Genomic DNA, 19633 nt, shown 5'->3' on the forward strand with positions numbered 1-19633 from the left:
CCCATGCTTAAGCGGTGCCGCGAGGCATCACATCCACTGATTGGTTCATCGTGTGGTGTTACGCATGTGTTGCGCCTGACCTATACAGATTCTGCTCATGCTCTGACATGCCTGAGCTGCCATGCAGGTGCATGGTGTGTGTTGGCATGTGGCTTCAGGCGACAAGGGTACATGTGAACCTGCTTCATAAAAAAAAAAAAATCTTAGTTTCTGTAAGTTTGTTACGAATGATAAGGGATCTTGGCCTGTTTCTAGTATGGGCTGTGAAGAGGATTTAGGCGAACATTCCCTCACCCACTTGTTGGTTTTGTGCAGGTCTCTGGAATACACCATTTATGACCATGAGCTGAAGGATACCAAAAAGAAGCTGGAAGAAGTGAGTCTGGAAATGAGGTCAGCCCGAGTGCTTATTTTTAGAGGTCTACTTGGTTCTTTGCAGCTGGAAACACGGCGAGAGTCCAGCAGTTCAGTGGCTGAGAAATTGCGTGAGAACCTGCAGAATGCGGCCGAAAAGATAAAGGTTTGATTTTTTCAAGTACTTTCATGATTCACTTTGTGCTTTCGAGCAGTAGTTTTTAGCCCTATACCTTCTTATAGTGCTGTCTGTGCTCTACAGAAGGCCCTTGAAAGGCACCACACTCATTTTGGGATTCTGAATTGCAATGGTAGCATTCACAGAGCACAATTATCAGCTGTGTGTCATAGTGATAGCAATTCAAGAGTGGACTTTAGTGTCTAGGTCGAGACTGCTCCACCGAAATGAGCAGTAACTTTACTTCTTACAGTAGCCATTGACTGCACATAGCAGACAATACCGAACAACTTCACAGTTTTGCTGCAGCAATGAATATTGATTCGCATGGTAGCGTTGTGCTTCAAAACTGATGGTTTGAAATACATTTTCTCTTACTTTGTGAAATTTGGCTTAGGGAACAAAAGTTAACAAGTGTGAAAGCACAATTGACCATCTGGTACTTTTGGCAAGCAAGAGGCTCAAAGCTGTGGGCCTGTTTACGGCCACTTGCATAAAAAGACAAAAGAAATATTCAGTGATGCTGCCGCTGCGTCAATTGCGCCGTACTGAACTTTGCTACATCCTGCTACATTTCAGCAAACTATGAGAAATCTGCGCCCACTCTGCGTCGAAAGGGTTGCTCGGGCTTTCAAAAACAGAACTAAGCCCTCAAGTGCTGTTTTACATGCCATCTAAAGGGGGGTGGTGTGGACCAGTGGCTGCATAAGCTCCGTGGTGGACCGAGTCAAGCCTCTCTAATTAAGCCTGGATCGTAATGCTTGTTCCTTCCGTGGGTTGCTGTCTATATCCAGTACATTCCACCCCGATGCGTTTGGGTTGCTTAGGCAACTGGACAACCTTGCTTTTCAGGCGGCAGCGAACGATTGCGTTGGCGGCAAGCCAAACCCCACGCTCCTCTTCTGTGTGACCATTTAAAACGGGCACCGAAGTTTCAGACGCTGTATGGTGTCTCGCTCGATTTTTCGAACATAACGCGCACATTGGTGCAGACATGGTGATTGAACAATTTTTCCGCTATTCATTTTGTCGCCTATCCCCCACTTTTCTTGGCGGGGCGATTTCACGGCATAAGAATGGCATATGGCCGCTCCTAAGATTTTGGTCGACTCGGCACCAAACAGCAACTTTCGCCACGGGATACTGATGAAGCGCCGCTGGTTAACCCTTTCAAACACCACTTGATCCTGTTGATTTAAAACGTACTTTCACCACATTTTTTTGCATCTCCACCATCATCAAAAGTGTACAGCGGCAGAAAAGATTAAGAATTTTCAATTCTTTAGTGAGTTTTGTCAAGTTTACAGAATGTGGACTCCACGTGAAAACTCACTACAGGAACATCAAATATGAGAACATCAACTATTTTGTATATTGAAAAGTTTGAAAAACACTTACTCAGCCGCTTGGAAATTATGCCTGGGGCATGACATTGTGAAAAATAATGAAAGAATTGAACCCGCTACATTGAACATATTGACACGAGCAAAAACGCCCAACCGTCTACCTTCTCACTCATTTTACTAAAACATTTTGCGCACCTTATCCAAAATTGGAGCACAATTCCAATCATAAGTGTTTCAAGATATGTGTGACACATTTTAAATATCATTACTTTCATCAGTGCTTTTGCTGTTGATGCATTGTCTTGGTACACAATTGTGTACACAGCATCTGAAAGGGTTAATTAAGCCTTGCTGTATCGTATGGTTCTGACAAAAATTTGCTACCAGCTTACGCGGTGGCGGGCAGTTCGTCGCTGCAAGATGGCCTCCAATATGTTCAGGAAGTAAACCGTTTCGGCGATTGAGCGTGAGATCACGGGCTGAACTGGCGGCCAGAAGCCGAGCGAGATTGGGTCCAAGGGTGGCATGCAGGCAACTACCGCGAACGCTTTCGGGAAGTTTGTTTTTGTGCTTACTGGACGGAATGGCGAAAGCTCGCGTGTAGGCAGAAAATTCCAAAGTGAATTCGCTCATCACAGCCTAATCCGACAGCGTTACATGTGCACAGGCAAAGGTCACGTGCGGATATCTGCTCTTCACGACGGTGCGTGATGCACATTGAGCTGCACGACAAGCGAAAGCGAACAGCTTCAGCAGTTTTGACCATTGCAGCATTTAAAGTAGATGGTTATCAGTGAATCACGGCAAATATAAGTACATTTTTCATACCGCTGGCGGTACCTTTTTTTTTTTTTTTTTTCAGAGAGTGCTCTATCTTAAAAGATATACTTATAGGAGCGAGATCACGCTGCATATTTTCAAAACACTTCTGAATTCTCCATGTCCTTCGTCCAAGTGCTTCCGTGCTTTATGCCACTGAAGTGTTCTACCGCTTCGTTGAAGCCCACAGTAAGGACTGCGATGAAAGGGGCAGGGGGGGGGGGGGGGTTCGTTTTTAGTGTTTGGACTGAATTTATGAACCGGTGACCACTTACTGCTTTCACATGCGTTGCCTGCTGTAAAAGCCCCATATAATATAGCTTGCAGTCGGTTTCATAAACCTGCTCCAAAAGGCCATTTTACTGCTTCGAAATGTATTTTTGACTGCTCCAAAAACTGCTCCGAAATGGCATGGGCCAGTAGCATCACTGCTCATTGATCAGCTTGTCTTTTCTCACAGTTCGTGTTCTAGCTTTTATTCACTGAAATAACTTTTGCACGCAAGTCAGCTTACTGTGATGGTGGCTTACTGAAATGACAGGCACAGCATCTGCTGTACCCGTCATTTTAGGGCATGAAATAAAATGTGCACGTAAGACGCGATTACAAACGCCAAGTACACAGTACACAAACGCCAAGTACGATTACAAACGTCACACATTAGCAACAAGATCTTCCGTAACATCAAGCTTGAAGTATACACCAATTCAACGCAAAAGAAGCCACCGTTCTTAGAAATGTGTGAAACAAAACTGAGTAGTTTGTTTATTTCCTGTGTGAAGCACGCTAATAACATGCTTTTGTTTGAGGACCTTTGAGCTGCGTATCTTTAATACTTGTCCTATAAAAGAGGCCTATGTGCATATAACAGTAGGCATGCGATCATTCTTGCAAGCGGTGCCAGTAGATCAAAGAAGCTTCCTTGCTCAGTCACCCGGTGTCAAAACATTTTATTTCTTTAAAATGACTTTTCACTTGCCAAATGATAATACCCATTTAAATAATTCAATCTGTTCATTTTATTTATGCGTGGTTTCGCTAATGGCGGCTTAAGTATGCCTTGTAAAGATTTAATGCGAAAGCTTCGAATGGACGGCGTTCGCTTGCGAGGAAACACCGTAGCAGAGCTCAAGTTCTTAGGTCTAAGAATATCGCCTGTGTTGAAAGAGTGTTACCGCTTTTGCCAAATATAAATTTTTTCTCAATTGGTGGGTGCTAGCATCAAAAGCACCATACAGTGGTTGAAATAAAGCGTATAGTTAATGCTAACGAGAATCCCTTTGATGCAATGCTAAACTGCAATCTGTGAGTTAGAGCACCGCAATTGCATTAAACGAGCTTGAAACATGCTAGTAGAGGCTTCATTGCAAATTTTACGCGGTGGCCACGTCTGTGTAATGTGCAAACGCAAACGAAGGAGCAAAGTGCGTTGCCATGTTTGCACCAATCGAGACTGATATGTGCGCAACAGGACTGGCACCTTGATTGAATTGATAATGTGCCACATATGACCATGTCATCCGCAGCTAGTAACGCATGCGTTGGCAACGTAGATAGGAAGATTCACTGCAGTAGCAAATGCGCCCAGTCATTCACAGCGTGAATCAGCTGTACCCATGGGGGAGAAGCATGCTTGTAAGTTGACTGAACCATTGCTTATGGTCAAAAACATGTTGACTTACTATGTATTTTTGAAAGCAATGTCCTTTTCCTGACTTCATATGGGTTTGGCATGTCTGGGAGCTGGCTATGTATGTAACTGCTTAACAAAAGGGGCGATTTTGTTACTTTGGAATGTCGTAGTGAGTCACATGAGGTATCAAATGTAGGTCTCAATGAGACAAGCAGCGAGAATTAGTCACAAAATAAGTAAAATTAGCCGTGTGGGTGTAATGAGCACCAATATAAGTAAAATCTCGGTGATACGAATCTCGCGGGGTCGCGTGAAATATTTGTATCACCCGAAATTCGTATCATCAAAACATACACAATATCAAGAAAAATGAATTTAATTTTACCAGAAAAGATTTCTAATAGTGGAACCCCATTGATACGTTCCTCGCTGCTGCGTTTTCCGCGGTCCCGACCCAAATCCATTGACTTCCATGTCAATGGAAGTCGAATCTCGATAATTCGAACTCGAAGGGGCCCAAGAATTTGTTTGAATTAAAAGGTCTTTTTGAAGTATTCGTGCATCATAGCACGACGAACGAACGGTGCGATTCGTGAAATATCGCGGCGCGCAAGCACATATCGACCGAGGGCCACGAAACTGCCCACGTCGGCCAACGCTCACTTCCCGATAACGGCAGAAAACGAAACCTCGTGGAGCGGGCGGCGCAGGCACGGCGAGAGAGAGAGAATGTGGTTGTGAAGAGGAAGAGGTGACACGGCGACGGGCGCGCGCGGGGGCATATTTTTATTTGCGCCCAAGCCTAGTGCTCGACCGCTGGCGCCGCCATGCGCCGCTCGCGCGTACCATGTTTCTAGCCGCCACCGTTGGAACGGAGTACGCGGAGAGCACGTTGGGCTGGTGGTGACAAGGCACTACTGTGGCTGCTGTTATGGGATGGATGGTATTCCCAAATAAACGCATCACTGTTTTTGATGATCCAAATATAATCTCACTATCAGGGAGGGAGCAGTTTACCTGACTGGAGCAATATTTTTTTTTATTTGGGGTGTTGCTACGCTGCGCTCCGCAACACCCCAACGACCGCCGCTTCGCGTCGCGCCCGGCACTGCGGCTTCCGCCGCATACCGGGGGTACAACCGACCGCACCGCCAAACAGAGAGGGGAAAAAAAGAAAATGGTGATGCCAAGAAAAAAAAAAAACCATATAGCCAAGGTGGGATACGAACCCGCGTACACCGGATCTTAAAGCGAGCCATGCAGATACGCTTTCAGAACATGTATTCACATGAACCATAAACACGTCGCGCGGGACCGTCGCAGCCTCGCAGGTGAGGGAGGAAGCGGATTTGGCCTCGGCAATTCTGTCGCTTCGGTGGCTCCCCTCGCCCTCCCTCTCAACTCCCTCGTAGCTCCTCGTGCCCTCCCTCGTGCCCGCCGGCCCGGCGCCAGCTTAGCCCGCTTTCTGAAGTTTCGTTTTCTGCCGTTGAAGCGAACGTTGGCCGTACTGGGCCTCTGCCATTACTTCCCTCTGCGCCGCAGCCGCAGCGTTGGCTGAGACGTCGGCACGTACACGCGTGTTCCGGCGCCATGCAGAAACGGCGACCTTGCCATTTGAGAGTGACGCCGCGGGTTTTTTCTTTTTTTTTTTTTTTTGCGCGGCGTTGATAAGTCTCACCTAGGCTTTCGCTCTATGGCGGTGTCGGAGCAATGCCGGACGGTGGCGCCGCCACGTGATTTGGCTCGCTGCAGAGAGCATTGTCGGTTGTGCGGTATGTTCGAATTAACCATCAGTGCTTTCGCGTTCGAATTACCGGGCGTTCCCCGTGATACTTCACCAATCTATAATGGTCCTGTATCTTGCGTTGCGTTTGAATGTGGTGGTCACGTAAATTTAGCGGTGCAGCCAGCTTGTGCATTGCAACAAGCGACCGGCACGTTGCAGATACGACGCACCCGCGCGGGTGCCGTATCTTGAAATCGATCTGCGACGTGCGCAAAGTGCGCGCCTGCGCGGACCTTATCGTCAACATGATCTGCGATGTTGACAAAGTGCGCCTAGTGCCAGTAGCTTCGTATGCGCTGTGCCTTTGACGTTTAGTTTGCGTTGAAGCGAGAGACAGCGCAAAAGTCAATTCGCTCGTTGCTGCTGCTGCTGCGCTTCCTAGCTACAGCGTTCGATAGCGAGTGTCCGCGGTCATCGAGCGAGATGTGTTAATATTTACCTATGCGCGTGTGACATCGTGCTTGTTAACTTAGTGAGTAAGCGAATGTTTACAAGTTTATACGGCTGGTACAACTACTATCCTTACTTCGTACAGCTGTCTACTAATTTGCTATCGCAATCGTTGCTTCAACTTTCGGGTGAAACTGCGGCTTTTTTTTTTTCATGGTCTTTTGAAAAAGCGTATCAATGGGACGTTTTCTTCTTGCCCAATCGTCAACGATCGCCTTCTGAAAGGCGCACGTGATCTCCAGAATGTTTTTGCACGCCACTGAAGCACGTCGAATGCAGGGAGCGTTTTGGACGTCGGGGCTGCGCCGCGGTCGTCGTGCAGCAGCGGTCCTCGTCTACTTTCTCGCTAAGCATCGGCTTGGCTGTGATGCGGTCCGGTCCGCTCGACGTCAGGACAATGAGATTGCGCAGCCGCGTGACGTAGTCAGTTGCTTGGCGACTATGGATCCCGCTGTGCCGGCTTGTCTGTGCCGTCGCTCCGCTGGCTCGGCCCCCGCGCTGTTGCTCACGCTTCGTATGATCCGCAGCAGCGCGGCAACACGTTCGGAACAGCGGATTTTTTTTTCGTATTGTGAGCAATGTATTCGGCCGGAAAATGTTATGAATTCGTTTCACACCGAAATTTGTACCAGCCGGATCGTATCACCAGGATTTTACGTAGTAAAGAATTAACCACATTGAACCATAGACAGCATGCCTCCAGAATCAGTCCACCTGGCCTCTTGGTAAAAAAAAAAAAAAAAAAAAAACAAAGAAAAAAAAATAGAAAGCCATGCCAACCAAAGTCGATGCACGAGAAGACAATGTCGACATAGATGTGAGTAAAAAAGCGGATGAAAACTCGACATGAATAAAAAAATCGAGAGGTCCAAAAATAAGGTTAGCTCTGCCAATGGGATGAAAATATTACAAATAATGCACAAATATCATGCAGTTACACAACATGTATCACCTTTAGTGCCCCAATTTAAGCACATATAAATACATACCCCACGTACATCCCCTTGTATTTTTTCGCATTGACTTAGGTTGACATGCCTTTAAACAGCGAAGCTGTTTAAGCCAGCCATAATTTGTGGTTTGTATCAAGAAACTATCATCGTCAGCAATGAAGAAAGAAATAAAAGTAAATAACTCTCTTGCCGAGGCGGGATTCGAACCCGTGTACCCACGGTCCCAAGGCGAGCGTCGCAACCCTAGGCTATACAGCCACGCTTGCAGAACAATGCATTTATGCGAACCATATGATTGCGTTCGAACATGGTCGTCTTCGTCCACAGCCGGCGCGTTCGCACGTGCTGGTGCTCTGCGAGGTGAAGAAGAGGTTTTGCGCGCTATGCTCGCAGAGAGATAAAGAAAATGATAGGAAGAGAGAGAGAGACGCATTCACGGAGCGGTTCTGCTGGAACGCGTTGTCAGCATTGCAACACAGTGGAACGTGGTGTCGGTGTTGCAAGCTGCGCTATGCAACGTGCAGCGACGGTCGTAAGTCCGAGAGAGAGACGCATTCACGGAGCGGGTCTGCTGGCACGTGGTCAGCATTGCAACGCGGTGTCGGTGTTGCAAGCTGCACTATGCAACACGCAGTGACGGCCGTAGGTCCAAGACGCGTGAGAAGTTATCATCATCATGAGTAATAAGATAAAAAGTTCACGGTGCACTTCCGGAAAATGCCGGGCTACAATCACCTAGCTTCGCTGTTCGAAGCGTTGCACGGCCGAGTGCAAGGTTAAGCATTTTTTTCTAGACAAACCACGGTTTGAACTGGTTTGCATTATTGAAAGAACGTCTGCAGTGTGCAAAGGAACCATCCTTCCAAACATGAGTGGGACTGCAGTACTGCTGTCGTACAGGCGTCATTTGGTATGCAGAAATCTCTCAGTATATGCTGTGCTGCGCCAGAGTACCCTAAGCATGACATGGCAAAGAAAAAAAAAAAAGTTGCCCGTGCCGTAGCATTTTACCGAGATTTATGTTTGGGCTCGGGCACAATAGGCGGAAACAGCAATTTAGTTAAAAATAACCGTCTCGCGCCTTTGTGTTCGAATCCTGATAGTCTTTCTACGTTTAAATGTGTGCCACCACGTCGGGACTCAAAATGTAATTCGAGTTGTCGGTTAGAACGAGTTATGAGAGTTGGTGTTATCAGGGCTTCACTGTATCTGGTAAAAACAAGAAAGCATAACTCAACCGTTTTCTTGCCATGTCAAGTCGTATCTACGACTAATCTAAGGCATTTTTTAAACGCTGCAGAAGTTAAGGGGGGGGGGGAGCAAAAATATTCTTTATTTATGATGAATAGTCCTCAAGATTTCATGCCAAAATGAGCACTAAAAGTGCTTCAAACGTGGTGCCAGAATTACCTCCTGCCTATGAACATTGGCTTGTCTTCAAAGTGATTTGACAAGCGTTCTTGAACAAAGCTGGAAACATGAAAGAATAGTTTTTTTTTTTTTTTCACAATTGAGTTTTGTGGCTTTATAACTGATTTTAACTCATCAGAATTTTGAATATTCACTGAAAAGCGCACATGTTTGTGCATCAGAAATTTTGTTCCTCGTAGTTCAAATTCTCTATAATCTCAAATACAAAGAGAGTTTTCATGTTCACATGCAAAACTCTGAAGTCAATGCTTCATTTCTCATCAAACGTGAATAAAAAGTGCTGATATGCGGAAACCAGTATGCTATCCTCTGTCAACAACGTTCTCAAGCTGTGCTCTTCAAGGCGAGCCCGGTGAAGATTGCTGGTGTCTCGCAATCCAAAGACGAAAGCTAGAGTAATTTCCAGGAAGGATTTTGCAAAGGAATGAGTGGCAAATGATATGAGAAATTATGTCCTTGATAAATTATGGGCTCGATGGTTCACAACTGATCACTTAAGGCAATTTCTAGAAAACTGCAGAAAATTACAAAAACATCTGACGTCCCATATGTGCCTACCATCATCTCCCCTTAATTCACAAAGGAAAGATGTGTAAAAGTTGCTTAAAATGTAAAATTTGCAGCTCTGGAAAAGTCCCTTTTTTCTCTTTTAATCTGCCCCAAATTGAAAATACTTTGCCCTAAAAGTTGTTTCAGCTGTCCCACCCCTGATATTTGTTTCATGTGGTCATTTTTGCCGTTATTCAAATATAATGCAGGAGTTAAATTCAAGCAACGAAAATCTGAAAAAAAAAGATATGATGTTACAATTGAGGGCAAGCAAGTAAATCACAAATAAAAAAACATTAAAAAGCCCAATTTCCTCCTTTCAGCCAAAACTGAGACTCGAGGAGAACAAAACATCGAGTATGAATCTTCACATCTTTTTACACTTTTGTTTTCAATGTGTTGGCAGCATCTCACGACAGCTGCGGCCACTAAACGCGGTTAACCATGGCATCAAAGATTTGTGGTGCTGTGAAATGCGCCACACGCAACACGAATGCTGTGAGCCATGCTGATTCATTGCTCTCGGTGTGATCTGTACCACACATGCCAGCGCTCTTAATTAAGTTAATGGACTGACCTTCTTGCGATGATTTGTTTTAGAGCTGACAAGGTACTATCTGCAAGAATGTTCTGGGAACGTGTGAAATTATTTTTATTGCTGAAAATTTAAAACCTCGACTGAACGAAATTCGCAATTTAACGAAGTTTTTTGGTGCGAGTATGACTTTGTTATATCGAGGTTTGACTCTAGTAGAAGTAGAAAAAGTAGACAATTTTGAAAAGTAGTAGATTTCTTTATTGTTTTTTGTGAGACCCCAAAAATCCATAGATTTCGAAGCTTTATCTGCAGGGAAGAACTAGGGCCTGGCATTGCAAGCATTATATACATGACAAAGCAGATGTTGCACATGCTTTGCAGAGGACTATGGTCTATGACAGTGAAAATGGAGATTTGTTTGCGTGTAATGAATAATAAACTTGAGACAGTTGACAGATGGAATGTCAGTGAATTAACAGTCACTACACATTGTAATATTAAAACATGTTATGAAGGGTCTTTGTGAACAGATTTTTTTTTTTTTTTTGAGGAGATGTGGGTTACCCTGGGCCATTGCATTTCACTTTAGAAGTAGTCCCGTGTTTTTTTTTTTTTTTTCATAAAGGTCTTTTGAGCCACAGACCTGTCAAATAAATCTCGCAGCTTCTGCTTGCTGTCCTCCCCTTCGGCATGTTCTTGGTACCGTCTTCCTGAGATTGCGTTGGTCACGTGTGATTCCACCATCTGTGGCAGCTCGCATTGGGAGCCAGTCTGCCAGATGTTGCCGACTCCGGCAGCATCCTTTCCGTTATTGTTCAAGAAGCCAAGTGATGGCCGCTGCTGAGGTGCAATACTGTTGGCAGTGTATGGTGAAGATGGTGGCATAGACATGTTGCAGGTACACCTGCACTGTCAGCATGCAAGTGAGCAGTGATTGAAATTAGGCTAGTTGGTCAAGTTATTGCGCTAGGACAAAGGTGAACACACAGGAACGGGAAGGCGCACTTTACCTGTTCAGCCCTAGCCCAGTAAGGTGGTTTGCATTATCAGTGTGCTATACTTCCTTTGTGGTGTGTAACAATCGCAGTGTTCCTGTGTCGGACATTGTGGCCAGCTTGAGTAGAAAAAGCTTTGCCTGCATTACAGGATCTGTTTCCAAAGTGCGGTGTGGCTCAATGGGTTTTGCAGAAACTGAGCAAGGAGCTGCGGGAGGTGAAGAGTCGTGCGCAGGCCCAGCGGGAGGAGCGGAGGCCCTGTCGCGGAGCAGTCGTCGGCGCTCAAGGAGAAGACCCGCCTGGAGCTGACCATTAGGACCTGCGCGATGAGGTGGAGGGGACGACTCATCGCGCAAGCGTGCTGAGCGGGAGCTGGCCCGCCTGCAGGAGACAGTGGCCCAGAAGATGGCCCTGCTGGACGGCATCCGTCCCCAGTACGAGGCACAGAAAAAGCGCGAGGAGGAGTGCACTCGCGTGAGTGAGGCATCATTTCTCACATGGCTGCGATAACAACACAATTTGCAGTTATACTGTATAAACATGTGTAAGCACCGCACCCGGTTTTTCTGAAAAAGATATGTGAAAAAACGAAAAAGCTATCAAAGAGCTGCACCTATGCTTTCAGCAACCTGCACGCGAACAGCGCCACCTACTGGTGGCATGCGAGAACGCGGCTTCAGCTTCTTTCCCTCCGCAAACTCTTGCCTTCTTGCTGTCAGGTATTGGCATCAGCATCACTAGCTCTGCAACTGCATGCCGTTCACCTGCTTACGTGCAATGTTTGGTTTTTGTGTGTGTTTGCATTTTTTTTGTTCATGAATTGCTGCCGTCAATTTTTCGGGCTGCACCCATCACTGCCCATATGGGACAAATTTTGACTAATCCAGGGGTGGAACTCCTGCGCGAGTTGCGCCATTTTGATACAATGCAAATTTCTGCGCCAACCAGAAAATTGACTGAAATTGTGCCACGCTGTGCCATAACGGCTTCGGAATGTGTGCTCGAACGGCCAGTGGATTTGTTCTCCGACAAAGAGTGTAGCCATTCACATTCATCACACCACGCGATGGCGCCTCCCGCAGGGGGGGGGGGGGGGCAAAGAAGAATCTTCCCATTGATAAAGTTTTTGAGCAGAAAATCATCAGCCATTCGACTCTGTGAAGGTGGATGACAAGCGAAGCTGTTTGGCACACAATGGAGAGCACACGACCTGCGTCCTCTTGCGAGCTGTTTGCAGCTAGCCTCTTGGGAATGATCTTCATTGTGTTTTCCGCCAGCTGCCGCCGATTGCATTCTCGCATCTGCTCTCGCCGTCGCTCCTTGTAGGTGTGCTGCTCCTCAGAGTATGCGCTACGTGCAGTCCTCCTCCCATTATGACGAAAAAAGAGAAGTGAAATTCAAAATGGAGAACGGCAGCTTGTCTTGCAGACAATGCATGATAATGCCGCCGTGCTGGAAGAGCGGAAGGAACTAGGCACACACGAGCTTGGAACGACGGAAAGAGAGGGCAGTGTGAATGTAGACATGGCAGTAACGAAAGTACACTGACTGTCTTGATGTCATAAATACAGCAGCAGCAGGCCACGCAGTGGCCTACTGCCATGCAGGGAGCTGCAACTGCAAGAAATAGATGGCTTGTGACACCGTTAAGTGCCATTAACTAATGGTACATCATTTCTCGATGCTTTTCCATTGAGAACAAAATCCTGAGAGGGATCAGCTTTTTAGAACAAAGATCCATGAAAGACTGAAAACAGTTGTCTATCCTCTAACTAGGAAGCAGCTTTACTAATGTTTGTATGCGTACAGCATATTTCGCAGGTGTTCAAAAAACTTTTCGGTTTGGTGTCTTCCAACTGCACATTGGGTAATGAAGGGACATGGTAGTGCTGGGGCTCTGGATTCATTTCAACCATCTGGTGTTCTCATGCACCTAAATCTAAGTAAAAAAAGATTTTTGCATTCCTGCCCTCACGGAATGCGCCCGCTGCTCCCGGAAATAGAACCACTGCAGAGTTGATGTGGCGGCGGGTCTTGAAGTAACAAATGATGCGATCTGTTTATTGTGATGAACTAGACAGTAAAAAGGGTCTATATTGTTGCTAAGCGGGCTCAGGTTTACCGCTATGACTGCAGGCTGAGCCTGAAGGAACAGAAGCGCACAGAGCTGTATGCCAAGCAAGGCCGCGGCAGCCAGTTTACATCCAAGGCTGAGCGGACAAGTGGATCCAGAAGGAACTCAAGTCTCTGCAGAAGGCCATTCGTGACAAGCGAGACCAGGTAGGTTTGCATCATGTGTTATGACGGCAGAGGGCTACTGTATATTCTCATGCAAAGGCCCACTTCGCGACCCCCGGAATGCTTTTGCAGACCCGTATTACAGAATCACCGACAGCATGCAAATAAAACAGCATTGCCTTCAGTGTGGAGCATTGCGCTCAGAGATGCTACAATTGCCATGGTGACCATCAAATTTGGCTATCTGCTCATGGCAGTGTAATAAGTAGCATTAGGAAGGGGAAACAGCACATACGACGAGGCAGTGGCACACCGACGGGGGGGGGGGGGGATTCAGGGGTTGTAACACCCCCCTGAGGCTGACTTAACCCCCCCCCCCCCTATTGTTTAACCCAGGGGTTCTCAAGCATGTTGGTCCCAGGGAACCCTTCTAAGCTCCATGAAGTGCCAAAGGAACCCTCCCCCCCCCCCCCCCCATACGTTTTCATGCGTGCATCTTCCGTTCGTTGCACGTTACATTTAAATTCAATAAATCCAAACCATGGTCATTTAAACAATTTATTCACTGACATGACACATTTGTTGCAATATGCAACTAAACTCACTTTGCTTGTACCAACAATTCAATGTGAGGCTCGGTCACACTCAGGGCCAGCCGCATGTCAGCTGCCGGATTTAGCCGATTCCTATGCTTATTTTTCAGATAGGCTAGTGTTGAGAATGCCTGTTCACAGGCATATGTTGTTGCAAATGGCAGCAGCATGTCCACTGCCTTATCGAAAAGATGTGGGAATGAAGCAGCAGCCTCCATCCAAAGGCAACAACACTTTGGCAGCCAAATTTCTCCTTAAGGGCAGTGTTAGCCCGGAGGTCTAGAAACTCATTTTCCATTTCAACAGTTTCACTGCTCAGCGAGCGTACATTAACATAGAAAGGAGACACAATCCATTCTACATTTTTAATGTTGGGAAAGTAGCTGGCTAGGTGAGCTCCAATAGTGCTTAGGTGAGTCATTATAATGGACCTGTCAGAACTTGATGGGGCATTCTGGGCTTCAATGGAGCACAACCTTTTGAAAGGACTGTAGTCCTTCTTGCTTACGCGACTCATCCAGCTCAGCAGCTTGCTACGGAATGCCCGTATTTTATCTTTAGCCATTATCAGAGTGGTATGTTTACCCTGTAAGCTCTCATTGAGCAAGTTTAATTGTTCAAACATGTCGGCCAAGTAGGCTAACTGCACAACAAATGAGCTTTGCAAAAATGGCTCAACTAAAGGTTCGTTGTCGGCGAGAAAAGCTACCAACTCTTCCCTGAGTTCAAACACTCTACTCAAGGCATTTCCCCTTGAGAGCCACCGCACTTCTGTGTGCAGCAACAAATGTTCATGGCAGCACCCATGTCCCTGCATAGCACCTTGAAAAGGCGAATAGCTTTGGGTTTTGATTTTATAGAATTTATGGTTCTCACGACATGATTCATCACAACTGTGAGCTCTGCACTAAGCTCCTTTGAAGCAAGAGCCTCCCTATGAATCATGCAGTGAGTGAACATAATGTTACTGTTGACCTGCCTGATCAGTGCAATGAACCCTTTAACTTTTCCTGTCATTGCCCTGGCACCGTCAGTGCAAACAGCGATGCATTTGCTCCAGGAAAGTCCTTTGGAAAGAAAAACTCATTTACTGCATCAAAATGTCCTTTCCGGTAGTCGTAGTCTCCATCTCGATGCAGCACAGAAACTCTTCCATAATTACATTGCCAGCCAGATATCTCGCGAAAGTCACCAGCTGTGGGTAGCCAGCAACATCGCAGCTTTCGTCCACGGCAATTGCAAATTTCGGAGATTGCTGGATGGTTTCGACGACTTGTGCTTCCACATCCGACGCCATTTCACGGATGCGTCGGCCGACAGTGTCATTAGAAATCGGCACTTGCTGCACTTTCTTTATGTGTTCTTCCCCAATCAATGTCTTCACGGCGTCTTGAATACAAGGCATGATGAGGTCCTCACATATAGTATGCGGTTTTAGCTGCTTAGCTATCCTGTAACTGAGCAGTACGATACTTTCATCTTGTTCATGGACGTTGCAGAATTCTGGAACAAAATATTACGGATTCTAAATACTCGCCACAGCCCAAACATCTATTCTCGGTACTTAGAAATTCAAAAAAAGAAAGAAGAAACTCACCTCTTTGAGTGAATCCATTTTTTGATCTTCCAGCTGTTGTTTCTTTTTTGCAAAGTAGTCGACCTTTCGATCCTTGAATGATGGGTGCTTCGTGCGAGGTGGCGAGAGAGCTTTGCTGGGTTCATGCAGCTGTTGGCCAACACTTCGTAACAAATAACACACTGGGCGTTTCCGCCAGTTTCTGTAAATCCATACTGCAAAAACTTCCGGAGTACGCTCTATGTTTGGCCTTCTTGCTCATGTTGCACGACGTAAAATCGTGTCGAGAAGGCTAGGTGCAGCACACAACACGTTTGGGGCCGACGGTGGAAGCGGGAAGGCTAGCGTAGAAGAGATGCTAGGCGTAGCGTGCAACACGTTTAAAGACAACGGTGGCGGTGGACGAACTAGCGTAGAACAACAGAGGCTAGGCGTAGCATGCAACACGTTTGGGGCCAACGGTGGTGGCCAGGCTATTTTGACAGCGGCAACCCACGCGGTGCAAACTGGGTGCAATCATGAGCCAAGACAAGACAGCATCGCAACCAAGGAATGCCGAGAAAGAATGAAAGTTTTCAGTGCATATCGCACAGGGACACCTATATTATTTCATCACAAGAGGTCTTAGAATTAGTGCCGACTGTATTTTGAGTATTCTTTTTATTCTTGAAGCGCTGCATTCGAGGCTGCACACTTCATCTCAGCGAAACGAGTTCGGCAACCGCACTTCATGGCAAACGTCACGAAACCTTTCCGTTTGCCACTAACGCAACGTACACGCGCTCGAAGTGTAACAAAATTGCCGTAACCGCCTGTCGCGGCGCCAATGCATGCTAACGTTTCATCGAACAAACTGTTTTGCGTTGCTCCGTGTATTTTCTTTTTTTTTCGTCGATTGTATGTGGCGTGCACGCTAGCGCACCTATCTACAAATGGGAGAAATGCGCATGGGAGTAATTTAAGGCCTCCGAGATCCAAGTGCAATAGCTTAACCACGCGGCCCGTTTTCGGAGGCTGGCTTGCTACAAGCTGCTGGCGGGATTTATTGCGCAGCTCGCGCGTTTCTTTTATGCACTGTGATGCGCTTTTTGATACTCGGGCGTTAGTAATGGAGGTTTCTTGGATCGAGCGCACCTCGTGTTCGCCATCCAAGTGACTTGGCGAGCGCGGAACCAGGGAAAATTTATCAGCGGCTCGCGGAACCTAGGGTTCCGCGGAACCCACTTTGAGAAACCATGGTTTAACCCCTTTTCTTTCGTTACGCATTTGAGTGCTGCAACTAAGATGTAAGACGCGCAATCGTCTGCACACTCGCAAAAAGCACATTTTTTTTTTACAATTTCCCGTGAATAAATCGAAATTAGTGCTGTTTAGATGGTATTGACGAACTGTCAAACCCCCCCTGGCAGAGATCCTGGGTGTGCTACTGCGACGAGGACTAAGACAGATAACAACATGTAGTACTAATGTCCTCACCTTTCCCCTTTCAAATGGAACAAAAGCTTGCCCAACGTCGATCCCTTATAAGTGATCCCTTAGAAGTAGCATTACCGTAAAAACCCGCGTATAATACGGACCCGCATATACGAGGGTGTTTTTGGGGATAGCAATAACGCAACAAAAAGTTTTCACCCGCATATAAGGTGAGCGAGGAAAGCATTGACATTCTAATCTCGTTAATTCGAACACGCTTAATTCGAACTGACGCTGTGGTCCCGTCAAAGTTGTGTAATAATAATAATAATGTTATTTATTTCATGAAAATAATACAAATTCAATAACCGGTCAGCCCAAGCCATGAAGGCTTGGGCTGACCGCATTCTCTGAATGTGTATTGCTATGGGCGAAAACGCCTGGTAATTCGAACGTGAAAGCACTTGCGACAGTTAATTCGAACATATGGCGCACCGACAATGCCCTCAGCAGCGCTCCAAATCGTGCGGCGGTGCCTCCGACCGGCATTGCTCCGACATCGCCACAGAGCAAAAGCTTAGGATAGACCCCCAACGCCACGCAGAGAAAAAGAAAAGGAAAAAAAAAGTGGTCGCAGTTTCACCTGAAGGCGAAGCATCAATTGCGATAGCAAACTTGTAGAGAGCTATACGAGTAATGATAGTATTTTATCAGCTGTATAAACTTGGACATGCAGCAGCACCGGCAACACGCAGAACTAATGTCGACGCCGTCGGCGTTTTGCCCGCGTTCGCACAAAATGCGTGCGGCGTTGCTGACTGTTGCCGGAGCGCTCCCTCTGATATAAATAGGCACTTGGTGCCGCAACTAAACGTGACCTCCCTTCCCTCCCCCCCCCCCCCCCCCCACCGCCTTTCGCGCGTCGGAAGAAGGCGCGTTTGCTCTACATATATGGTGATTGTAAAGGAGGAAAGAGACGCCTACTTCTGCAGCCCTTAAGGAAGCACGGCGCAGAATGCGCGTTTGTTCTCCGCCTTTCGTTCACTCCCCGTGAAAGCGTGCGTCCCTCGCGCCCTTTCACTCGCACATACAGCGTTCGGCGGCGCGCGGCGACGATTTCATCTCCATTGACGTCATACGGAACCTCACGGCGACGGCGACGGCAACGCTGACGGCAGAAATCTGCTTGTCTTGCTTGCAGAATCTGAGTGTCCATATAATTGCTATCGCAATAAAAAACGATGCGGCGGCAATTTCACTCTCAAATAGCAAGGTCGCCGATTCACCGTCGTGCCGGAACACGCTTGTACGAGCTGACATCTCGGCCAACTTCCTGACAACGGCAGAAAACAAAACTTCAGGGAAAGGGCTAAGTTGGCGCCACGCCGGCGGGAGTGGCGGCGGGCATGCACGGCCAGTCGAAGGTGGGGAGCTACGAGGGAGTTGAGAGGGGGGAGGGAGCCACTGCCACCGAAGTGACGGCGTTGCCAAGGCCAAATGCGCTTATCTGCCGCCGTTGCAACTTCGCAACTGGGATGCGCCCTGCGGCGCAATTTCCGATGGCCTCGGCAGCTAAAATAACTTTCCTTTTAAAGGCAGCTGGGTACTACTTTCACGGTCCCAACATCGTGCGAGATAGACTAGCAAACGTGCCGATTCTTAGCGGGGTCAAAATGGCGCCCGTTGAAAGCAGCAGCAGCCTACCGACACCACCGCAAGATGACGCATACTCCGCTGTGAGTCTTGATAGCAGTGAGCAAAAACGTACCCGAAACTGCAAATTTTATGCTGAAAACTTTGGGATCCGCATATAATACGAGGCAGAAATTTTACATGGTAAAATTAGAAAAAACCTCGTATTATACGCTGGTTTTTACGGTACTTTGATTGCGCTTACTGTGCCCATGCATTGTATTATTGTCCTCTTGTTGAGCGCTCCTCCAAAGCTATCAACAATGTACAGTAAAACCTGGTTAACTCGAATTTTACAGGACCGAGAAAATGTCAGAATTACCATATGTCAAATTATCAACGGTATCAAGAAAAAAATAAACAAACGCTTACTATGTCACACACTTTTATTTACTGAATGAATCGGCAAATCCTGTTTCTCTTTTGCATAAAAGCATTGCGGAAGCTGCAATTTTCGTCATCTCATGACTGATTAGCACTTGCAGCGGAAGGCTTTGTGACTTCCATTGCAGCACTGCCACAGCGCACATCCTCATCGAGACATGATTTTCACTACTGCATGCACGCCCTGTTTATTTTTTGCCAGTGAGCTGGTCGCCAACCGATCATTAGTCCATTGCGATGTAAGCGCTGCTGTCCATCGCGACATCTTTGCACTGAGTCAAAATGAAACTGCCGTTTGCCGCAACCGCCGCGGACGAAAGCACGGCCGCTATCTACACAATCGTTATCAGCTGCCTTGCGGTTCTGAAGGCACACGGCCGATACATGCACTAATTCAAAACGAAACTACTGTTTGCTGCAACAGAAAGAGAGAGAGAGAGGAACACGTTATTTAAAAATAGACCCCAGTCTGGGTCCACTAATTGCTGCAACAACTGCGGACAAAAGTGCGGTCGCTATTGATGTTATAATGGATGGTGACTACTGTACAGGGGGCAGAACCCCGCTGATACGTTTTTGACGGGACCGTAAAAAAAACATAAGAGCCGGGAAACGCAAGAGCCGAGAAGTAGGAAAAATTGAGAAATGAGAGTAGTGTTGAACTGCACACAATATTATTTTAATTCATAGTGTGAAAAAAAGTCG

At 46.8% G+C, this 19633-nt stretch overlaps 1 protein-coding gene across 1 annotated transcript; it reads left to right on the forward strand.

The window, feature by feature from the left end:
- Window positions 1-250: 250 nt before the first annotated feature.
- LOC119435505 (structural maintenance of chromosomes protein 3-like) lies at window positions 251-11501 on the forward strand. The gene is made up of 3 exons (XM_037702344.2): window positions 251-376; window positions 440-520; window positions 11226-11501. Exons 1-3 carry the CDS (start codon window positions 257-259, stop codon window positions 11346-11348), a joined length of 324 nt encoding a protein of 107 aa, XP_037558272.1. The 5' UTR covers window positions 251-256; the 3' UTR covers window positions 11349-11501.
- The last annotated feature ends 8132 nt before the right edge of the window (window positions 11502-19633 follow it).

This window comes from Dermacentor silvarum, unplaced genomic scaffold (genome assembly GCF_013339745.2).
Source record: "Dermacentor silvarum isolate Dsil-2018 unplaced genomic scaffold, BIME_Dsil_1.4 Seq767, whole genome shotgun sequence".
NCBI classification, from domain to species: domain Eukaryota; kingdom Metazoa; phylum Arthropoda; class Arachnida; order Ixodida; family Ixodidae; genus Dermacentor; species Dermacentor silvarum.